Consider the following 11,108-nt stretch of genomic DNA (forward strand, 5'->3'; position numbering starts at 1 on the left):
TTTTCTTGAAATGAACATTTCAGCAAAAAATCACGACAAAACAACTTCCTTTATGGGCAAAGTTTATCTGTGAGCATGTGTATGTTTTCTTTTAATAAAGTTGTGAGATTTAATGAGAAACAGAGAAAGAGAAATAATGACAGCACCTGTTAGAAGGAACAAAATGCACTTTTTCATGATTGGACTTCCAAGATGTGAATGCTCGAGTATCCATTGATTACTGACTGCCTGCACATCACTGGAATCAATAAAAGAATGTACTGCATACAGCAACTGAACTGTCAACACCTCAAAATGTAGTTTAATTACCTTACCTCAAAGTCACTGTGAATGTGGAAAGAGCCAATGTATCAATATAATAATAATAACAATAATAATAATTATTATTATTGTTGTTGTTGTTGTTGTTATGTGTGTGTGTGTGTGTGTGTGTGTGTGTGTGTGTGTGTGTGTGTGTGTGTGTGTTTCAGGGTTCAGGTTACAGTTAGGGTGTAGGTTAGGGTAAGGGTTAGGGTAAGGTATTTAGTTGTGATGGTTAAGGTAAGGGACTTTTTTTTGTACTTATCAGAGGAGGGGTTGGCTGGGGTGTGACCCTCCCCATAGCTACAAACATTTTCCCTTGAGTGTCCCTGAGTGACTGGAGGAATATACATGATCCTGTCTTCACCATCAATTAGTTAGTAAATTTTTATAACTTACCCTTTGATATTTGATATTTCAATCAATCAATCAATCAATCAATCAATTTTATTTATACAGCCCAATATCACAAATCACAATTTGCCTCACAGGGCTTTACAGCATACGACATCCCTCTGTCCTTATGACCCTCGCAGCGGATAAGGAAAAACTCCCCAAAAAAAACCCTTTAACGGGGAAAAAAACCCGGTAGAAACCTCAAGAAGAGCAACTGAGGAGGGATCCCTCTTCCAGGACGGACAGACGTGCAATAGATGTCGTACAGATGTTGTATTTGAAAGTTAAAAGTTGAAGACTAAATCCTGAAGTTGAAAAAAGCCTTAGTTTTTCACTCGTCATGCATACTGGTTAGTCTGTGCAAACTTTTTTTTTTTTTTTTTCATTTTAAAGGAGACGCAGATTAAAGTGATTTTGATGAAATATCACTACTCTATCAGATCTGATTATGGAATCCATGTTTTCTTTAAAAATTGTTACATTTTTTCTCCAAAAATTATCACCAAAATTTGGAAAATCACCAAGGTTTGCCGCCCCCTTTTTGCACCACCCCTTCCTGCTTACAAATAATGAACAGTTCCTTAGGTTAGGGGACGCATTGTGTCAATCAGCGTCCTCACAAGGATATGTGCACGTGTGTGTGTGTGTGTGTGTGTGCGTGTGCAGGTGCGTGTGTGTGTGTGTGTGTGTGTGTGTGTGTGTGTGATGTATAACAATGCATAAATATGTACAAACAATGTATCCTTATTTAACAGTACCCAGAGGGCAAATTATTTACATTTACAAATTATTTACCTAGACACTAAACACTTACTAGAGTGTTTTCATCTGATGCCTCTCCATCCTTCAAAACATTTGATAATATTATGACGTGTGAAGAATTATAATTGATTAAACAACCCAACAATATATACAGATGTCAAAAGCTCCACCTTGACAAGCTTTGACTTTAAGAGGCTGCTTAGATGTAAATGTATCAGCAGATATAATGAGACAGTATAATATACAGTAATAATGATTTGTGCCTTTACTTTTGATACCATATTTATTATGTACTTTTACTGAAACTTTAAGTATTATAATACTTAACATATACTTTAAGTATTATCTGCTACTCAATCAAATTTTGAATGCAGGACTTTAACATGTTATTGATTATTTTTACTTTGTGATATTACTTGTCTCCTACTGCCTGATGCCTGACACTGACTAGGGATTAGTATCACACAGTATCTGTATCTAGTATCATACTTTCATATACCCAGGGGCATACATATAGACAGTGCAGGCAGTGCAGTTGCACTGGGGCCAGTGAGGTGGGGGAGAGTGGGCCCCAACAATGTGTTGGGTTAAGAATGGGCCCCTTATGAGTGATTGCCACCTTGACAATATGCCTGTGTTAAATTAAAAACAGTGCCATTTACTATTTATGCCCTGACAAAATATAAACCCTTCTCCATTATGTTTATTTTTTCTTTTTTTTGTAAAATAGTCAAAAAAATCTATAACAAAATTATATGTTGTCCCAATGTCAGCTGGGATAGGCTCCAGCCCCCCCTGCGATCCTCAAGAGGATAAGCGGTTAGAAGATGGATGGATGGCTGGATGGATGATGCCGGCATGCTGTCTAAAATCAAACACTGCACCGGAATGATGCTGCTGTTGTTTGGCCCTGTGTAAAAATGCAAAGGCAGCATAAGGAGGTAACTTTGTAGCGACTCTACAGCATGATCTCTGTGCAAAAAGGACTCTTGTAATTTGTAATATATGACACATAATGACACTGATGCACCTTTTTGTGCACTTTTTACATTTTACATATATTAATATAGTTGCTTCTTGTACAATGCTTTAAAGTTGGAACTTTTCTTTTGGAACTAACTTGTGCCCTACTCTTCTACTGTGTTTGTCACACACTGTTTTGTACCATGTACTGAACTCTTTCTTTATTTTTCTGCTTTATTTTAGTATTTATAGTATGCATGTTAGGGTGTGAGGGTCAGTCTGTTTGGTTGGAACCATTGGGTGCAGGATGTTCAGCTCAGTAGGAGACTTTCTCTGGTTTGGTTTGCCCTGTAACCCAAATAATTACTCATGCAACATGTTAATAAATCTAGTTAGGTCAACGTCTGTGTCCGAAATTACTCACTACAGTCCACTATATAGTGAGTTGCATTTTGTAGTGCTGTCGGAATGTATAGTGGGAATTATTATATCCTATATAGTGGACTCAAAGTATCCCACAATGCACCCTGAAAAGTAGTGTACAACTAATAGTCACTAACCAAGCATGTTGAAGCGTGTTTAACCAGTTTCTTTGCCGTGTAATAAACAGTCAGTTTCATGTGTCGTCGTCAGTCCCCAGAGAGATAAAAATAAATTGGCAGTTGATCTTCTCTAGTGCCTCACAGTTACTGTACAGAGTAGGGCTAATAACGCTAGCTAATGTTAGCGAGTTGAATCGCTACTAGCTCTGATTTGTGCCGTAATGGCCTAACGCATATAACATTATAACAACATATAACATTATAATAGTAGGCCCATATTCAGTGGGAGCAGAGCAGTGCATCTCAACACAATACAAACAGCCACAAAGTACTTTGTAATGTTATTTATTAATCTGGGGAAATACACTCGGGATAATTTTATGTTTTTATCACAAATGTACATGTCAGTATTTGTTATGGATGGTTAACCAGGTGTGATATGTTTTAATTGTGCAACAGCAATGATGTCTGAGTAGTGTCTGAAAGTGTTTTTTCATGTTGCAGATGAGCTGACTATATAGTCCTCTACACTGAACTCACTTGACAGTGAGTAGGGACTGGTGAATGAATGAATGATTTCAGACACAGCTGATGTACTCACATAAATTCTAAAGCATAAATCCCACCCAGAAAGCCTTGGCAGCAGAATAGCTGTCTGATAGCTAAACTTTGGCAGTCAGGTTAGCTCCTAGAAAACTCATACAGCCAAAATTGTTGTGATAGCAAGCACAAATATTCACCACTGTAATGGTTACAGTAAAAATATGACTTCCTGATTTTTCTTGCTGTGCCTAAAATGTACTGAAATGAAACTCAGCAAAGTACCAAAGCTTGGATTTTGTGTGCCGTTACACCCCTAGTCTGTATACTTTATTTGTATTATTTATTGTACTACAGTGTGTATGGAGAGTATCTTGGGCACAAATATTTCCTATGGGATAAATAAAGTTATGTTCCTCACCATCGCTACAATGTGAGCAGATAGAGTAGTTAGAGTTACTTTTGCTCCACTGTCACCATGCACAAATATGAAGTTAACCTCTTCTTGTTCAAAGATTTTTTTGTTTCTCCTTATTGTCTTTCATGTTTCATATTTTTGGTTATCTTTAACATTATTTTATTTTTGTTATCCAACTGCTAATCCTATTGTTTTTCAGTGTTTTTATAAGTGATTATCAGGGATCACTGTTACCATTGTGTAATCTGATTACAGCAGTGTGCCACTCCTCATGCCCTATATCTTTTTAAAGCGATCTTATACTTGATGTGTGTTTGTTAACACATTGGAGGAATTACAGTTAAGAATCAGTAATCTGATTACTCCTGCTTCCCAATTCTCATCAGGAGACACACTCCAAATTAAACGGTGACTGATCAAACAAATCCATGTGACTTTAAAGACTCAATCTCTCTCTCTCTCTCTCTCTCTCTCTCTCTCTTTCTCTCTCTCTCTCTCTCCTGGGTTAATTCTTATCTCCCCGGCCAAGAAGGGGGAAATGATAATTACTATCATAATTATTTCCAAAATGATTTTTTTTCCCTGTGTTTTAACAATAATCACTTAGCTCAGCGATGGCAGAGGGCGTGTGGAGTGGAAGGGAGAGCCATCTGAAATCCCATTTTTCTAATCCGCCCTGCGTCGGGAAGATAATAAGGCAGCGACACCCGCAGTCAGATGTCATCAGTGCGTGACGACAGTGACGCCCATCATGGCATTGCACACAACTTTACACTGGTGCTGTATGCAGATGTGTCTGCTGCTGCACTTCTATACTTCTGAGAACTGGCAGAGTTCTAAGACCTTCAAAGTGAGGACACTCTGTCCACTGGTCACCTGTACAGGAGCTGACTTTGGAGTCACTGAGTCTGAGTCTGGATTTAGGATTTGAGCTCAGATTAGGTTCAGTGTCATGTAACAAGGTTTAGTTTCATATTAGAACTAGAATCAAGTTTAGTTTGGTTTACACATTTGAACTAATATCAGATTTAGTTTGATGTACTAATGAAATTTAGTTTTGGATTAAGATTAGGGTTGTGATTTGAACTGGGTAAGGTCTGATTTAATATAAGAGCTGCAATCAAATTTAGATAAGGATTTGGGTTTAGGGTAAAATTTTGACTGGATTAGATTTACTTTGATGTTAAGGCTGAAATCAAATTCAGTTCAAAGCAACGCGTTCTTATCCCAACTCGTCAATAATCGGCATTTGGTCAGTGCAGCCTCCTGCGTCTGTTGCTGATGTACCGGGATGCTGTGTCAATTTAGGCCCGTTACATGCATTGTGTCTTTTCAAAATAAACTACAATGACCTTTTCAGAGTAGCTCTAGATGATAGTATAGCAGCCATTTAGTTTGTTAAATGCCATTTAATTTGTTAAATGGCTGCAACACAACTTTAAAGAGTGATTCTACCATTAAATTAATCCATCCATTAGTTACCCTCAGTCACCCTTTGCAGGGTCGCGGGAGGCTGAGCAAGTCCCAGCAGACATTTGGCAAGAGGCGGGGTCAACATGTTCTCACTCCCAGCTCATCACATATTACCACTTATTCAGTGGATTTTTGACGTCTACATATGACGTGCTAGGTATCCTGTGTGTCTGTTGCTGACATTCTGGAATCAGTTTACACCTATTCCACAGGAAATGTACAGTTTCTGTTTGTTAGATGCATACAGTCTTTTTCAATAAACACTTAGAGTGTAGGTAAAACACCTCGTATTTAAGTTAATTTCCTTGTGCAACAACTGCACATGGTTATGTTCAAAAAAAAAAAAAAACATCATGGTTTGGCTCTACACAGGACACAAGGATTATGCTCCTGGGTGACAGTCCAAGATAGGGCCTTTCCAGCTCCTTACATCACATTGTTCAGGGCAGTGTTATAAACTGATACCGCCCGACAGCGTATCACATCGCTGTGAAAGGTGCCTTTTTTGTATCAGTATCTGTCACCAGTATTTGATTAATTACAACAGGCTGTTTGAAATTAGAGTTAGTATTTGAACTAAGGGGCGGCACGGTGATGTAGTGGTTAGCACTGTTGCCTCACAGCAAGAGGGTTCCTGGATCAATCCCAGGAGGGAGCCCTTCTGTGTGGAGTTTGCATGTTCTCCCCGTGTCAGCGTGGGTTTTCTCTGGGTATTCCAGCTTCCTCCCACAGTCCAAAGACATGCAGATTGGGGACTAGGTTATTTGTTAACTCTAAATTGTCTGTAGGTGTGAATGTGAACGTGAATGGTTGTCTGCCTCTATGTGTCAGCCCTGTGATAGTCTGGCGACCTGTCCAGGGTGTACCCTGCCTCTCGCCCAATGTCAGCTGGGATAGGCTCCAGCCCCCCCGCGACCCTCAAGAGAATAAGCAGTTACGAAAATGGATGGATGGATGGATTTGAACTCAGATTAGGTTTAGTTTCATTCAAGGCAAATTTCTCTTAAGTACTGGGTTTAGGGTTAAATTTATAAGGCTAAATGTTAAATGAAAATTTAGTTTAGGATCAGGATTTGGATTTAGGGTTAGGGTTTAAACTGGGAACTGATTAAGTTAGTTAATTTAATTCAAGATAAGGCAGGGTTTACAGTTTGGGTTAGAAAATCAAATAGTTTGAATCATTTTGTTGGTGTCACTTTCTTACTATATCTGCCTTATCCTGTGTTGTCTCACATATTGTCATACATTGACACTCATAAAAGTTTCTAGAAAATTCTTGAATATTTAAAACTACATCATGAACAGTAAAATTATCCTGGCCCAGAGAGTCCAGTGCTGGTGTCATTTTGTAAGACAACCCAGCAGTTTTCTCCACTCAGGTTCGTATCACAGATTTTCAGTAGAATTACTGCACAGGGTTTTTGATAAACACATATAAATAATAACTGCAGAAAACAATGCATATGCACTCAGTCATTTTAATAAACTCACATGCTTTGCTTGGTCTTTAAGACTAAATCTTTGGACATTGTGTGTGTATGTGTCCGAAATATATTAAAATGTGTCAAAAATATACATTTCTACATCAAAAAATTCTCACGTAGTTAGTTTTGTCATAAATTATTATTTCTGTCTTTCTGAAATAAAAAATATATTTCTCTATTTATTGTATTTATTAATTTATTAATTACTTTCTATAATTACACTCAGACAGAAAATGCAAAACATAACAAAATCATTCAGTTTATCATGAATGTCACATAAAGTCCTCAATCATATTTAATAATGACAGAGTGAGGTGTTCAGCTTACCTTTGAGATCCAGACATTTCACACTGCCACCTACACACACACCCTGCTGAGAGAGAGACAGAAAGAGGGGTAGAAGCAGGAGGTGTGAGGGAAAGGCGCGAACACACACACACACACACACGCACACGCACACGCACACACACACACACACACACACACACACACAAACACAGATATTTGGCACCAGCCGTGCACCATCCTCCCTCCCCAGTCTCTTTCCGCACGGCCTCTCCATCCATGCCACACTGTAGCGGTTTGATCAGGGAGGCTTATTGGACGCCAGAGCATGAATTATGAATTTCACACAGTTTACCGCCGCCGTTGATGGTGACACGGCGTCCTAATTAACCAGTGTATAATAATTAGAAACAGCTGGTCATCAGTTGATGTGTTCATTTGCCAGAGCCAGTGTTCCACATACATCTAATTTGACTGCATCAATCACCGGAGGTGGCAGATTTGTGCGGATGGTGGAAAACACAGATTTTTTTTTTTCTACTGACAAGCAAAACAGGGAAAGGAGACAGGGATTGTTTTTAAGATTCCTTTTATAGATGGTAAAATGAGATTGTGTGACATGGGATCATTATTCATTGTGAGTAGGGTTGGGCTAAATGTGGAGCTGATTTTGGCCTTTTTACATAAGCATGCTTAACCTCCGACCTGATGGAGGTTCCTCTCTGACAGCGACCAGAACATTATTAATGTGGATATTCAAGGGTAGCACTGTATTTGATATTTACCTTATTACTGAATAGGGCAGGTTGAGATCAACAGCTGCTGCCCTGACAAGATTTCACCAGGGTGAATTCAAATCAGGACTGTTGCCTGATGATGGAATGTTGTGTCAAAGAACTGTCCAGTAAAAACCCAGTTCTGCAACATATTTAGATGTTTAGCATGACAACTGTCAAATGTAAAAAACTGAATATTAATTTCAAATATCCTTCAGTGGAAGCATCAATTAGAGGCCACCCACAACCACCAGGGGGCCCCAAAAGTGAGCAAATTAAAAACATGAAGTCTCTGTGCTTCCCTGTGTTCATGTGTGGTTTTCACAGGAAGAGAATTGTACTTAACATATTGCTGAGGTTTTATTGAAATGCTTTTAATTGTAGAAGCTTGTTGTTTTACACATTTATACAAAAGAAAATAATATATTGATTTTGCTTTAAAGGGCATGAAAAATAATTTTCTTAATCAGTTTCTTACTTTGAGTGAAGAGGTCTTATAAGAACACAAAGTAAGAGAAGAATTCATATGAGAGATTTCTGTGTTTGTTTTTTTGTTCTTGCTTTCCTCTGGTTTGAAGTTGGCAGTTGGAAAAAAAAAGGTGTCTGTATATTTCTGTTCAGTAATCAGGATTTATCAACATTTCAATCAAAATGTGATGACAGTTCAAATCTGATCAAACCACACCCACAGTCAGAGTGAAGCAGCCTTTTGGATTGTTAAACTCTTGACCTTTGATTGTTGCTTATTTAAACATGAGCATTTTAAGTTACAAAGAGAAATCCCAGGTTCTTGGGAGCTTAGTACACCACAATTTCAAGGGCTACCAGCTTTCAGTAATTTACTGTTTCTTTTCGTTGGGTTTGTTTTTCAACAAAAAGTAAACAGGGTGTGGGGTGCCCAGCTCTGCTTAGGTACCCCAAAAAGTCTTGTGTCAGCCCTGTCACAACCATCATGTCAGCCTAGCCCTGGCTTTCTGACTGCCTCCCCTACACCGACTTATCTTGGCTCGCTCACTGAATTGCTGCCATCTTATTTGCGAGCGGCGCCTTGTTTCCTCTCTCCTTGCTAAATATGATTCATTGTTCAAAGGGACACGGGGAGTACAAAGGGACTTGGAAGGCTTTCCCCGCTCGGCTCTCATGCCACAGAGAGGAGAGCAAGGCAAGAGACAAAAAGACGGCGGCCATAATGTGTTCCTGTTGAAAGAATTAGACAGATCAATGGAACATAAATTGCACTGTTTATGTATACAAGATGCTGGTGTGTAATTGGTAGAGGTGGTTGAATTTCCCCCCATAATCATCTTAACTGAGAGACACACACACATCAACACACAAATGAGTCTACATGCACATATACACAATTATACAGGGTGAGAATGTGTGTGTGTGTGTGTGTGTGTGTGTGTGTGTGTGTGTGTGTGTGTGTGTGTGTGCTTTAACATGCAGTGCTTTTATATAAATAGAGCAAGTTTCCATCGCTGTGAGCTCAGACAAGGGGGGGTGTAGCTAAAATTTCACCTCATTGATTGTTTTTGTTTGTTTGTTTTTGTTTTTTTAATGAATTTGATCCAAAAAATAAAACAAATTGCAATATTCTGTGGATTTATTTGACATCTTTGTCACACATTTTTATCTAGCCTGTCTCCTGCCTAATTCTGTTTTTTTCTTCATATTTCAGAATCAGATTTATTACCAAGTACGTCTGCTCTTACAAGGACATAGATAAAGCATACAATAAGCATATTAATTAAGAGGAAATAAAAAAAAAGTATGCACAATATAGCTGTTCCAGAATATCAGAATGTATAAAAGGCTGTGCAGTTTTACTAAGGATGTGGAAAATATCAGTCAGATATTAATATATTCATCCTTTTATTTGGAAGATCGTATATTCATCCAAAAAATGTGCCACATAGGGAAAAAAAACCATACATTTTACCTACACGATTATCACTGAACACAAGCAACATATGCATTAGAATACTTTGTATTTGGTCACTTGTTTCTTTATTTAATAGTCAAGTACTTTTTAAAATATATTTTTAGAACCTCAGTCTTTTCCATTCTATGTAAAAAACTTAGGAAGCTGCCGTTTTGGTTATGAAACAAAGATATGGAGATGTTTTTTCTGCTCTCTGCCTTTGCATAAGAAACACAGTGTATTTATGAAGTTAGATTTTATTCTTTCCTATTCTCCTATTCTGTACCTCCACCCTGCATTTACATGGCAAAAATTCTAAAATATTCTAGTATATTCTGTGTTGGCTTTACAGCTCTCCAAACTACAGGTCTGCCTCTCTAACCTGATTGCTGGATCCATTCTCTCTCACTGTCATTGACTTCAGGTTCCTTTCATCCCTTTAGACCATGAAATATACTTGTGTCCATTAGAGCCTTGGAGTGTTACAGCTGAACATCGACCAGGGTCACCAGATTACACCCCAGTTTATCTGTCATTGGGCGCACCTATTGTCCTACAAGAAAGCCCCTGTGACTGCACTCTGCTCTGAAAAGTCTGTTTAGGAATACATCCAGTTTGAAAATAACATGTCTGTAAATGATCAGATATGCATCTTAAGAGGTTCACACAGACATGATCCCAATTAACAGCTGTTAAACAGTCAAACTGATGTTAGCCTTTTCTGGCTCTGTAGCACATGTCATAGTCAGGGGGGAAAAGTTGAACTGATTACCCAGCGCCCCAATTGGAGGGGGGCCGTCCAAAAGCCTGGAATGAAAAGCTTGGTTTTGTTTGCAAATTCTAATTTCCATCAAAATTGGCTGAATAAAGCAGTTAAAAGACTGAACGTATAAGAGAAATAATATAAGCTCTCTGAGGCCCCTCTCATTCCTTAAAAGCACAAAATGGTTTAGTCCACCCCTGCACTGCGATTTGTCTTTAGAGTAGAGTGAGTACCAAGAAAGGGAAATCAAGGTTCCAAAAAAAAGAACAAAAGGAAACAAGCAAACTGATTAAAAAAATAATAATAATGATAAATTCAAAAGGTTCGTGAAAGAAACCTGGATCAAGAGAGGAAGGGCAGGGGGCCCACAGAGACTAGAATTTGGTGCCACACCCCTGCACACACGGCTTTGCTGCCTACCCAACATTACACCTACTCCAGCTTCTTATTTGATTTATCATAAACTTGTCATCAGATCTAAC

General features: G+C 38.5%; 1 protein-coding gene across 1 annotated transcript in view; it reads right to left on the reverse strand.

The window, feature by feature from the left end:
* si:dkey-288a3.2 (protein phosphatase 1 regulatory subunit 37) overlaps positions 1-11,108 on the reverse strand; it is a 111,858-nt gene that overhangs the window by 76,102 nt on the left and 24,648 nt on the right. The window contains exon 3 of the mRNA XM_049596302.1: positions 7,206-7,251. Coding sequence (XP_049452259.1) covers positions 7,206-7,251 — 46 coding nt within the window. The remainder of the gene's footprint in view (positions 1-7,205; positions 7,252-11,108) is intronic.

Source organism: Epinephelus fuscoguttatus, linkage group LG14, assembly GCF_011397635.1.
Source record: "Epinephelus fuscoguttatus linkage group LG14, E.fuscoguttatus.final_Chr_v1".
In the NCBI taxonomy this organism is placed as follows: Eukaryota; Metazoa; Chordata; class Actinopteri; order Perciformes; family Serranidae; genus Epinephelus; species Epinephelus fuscoguttatus.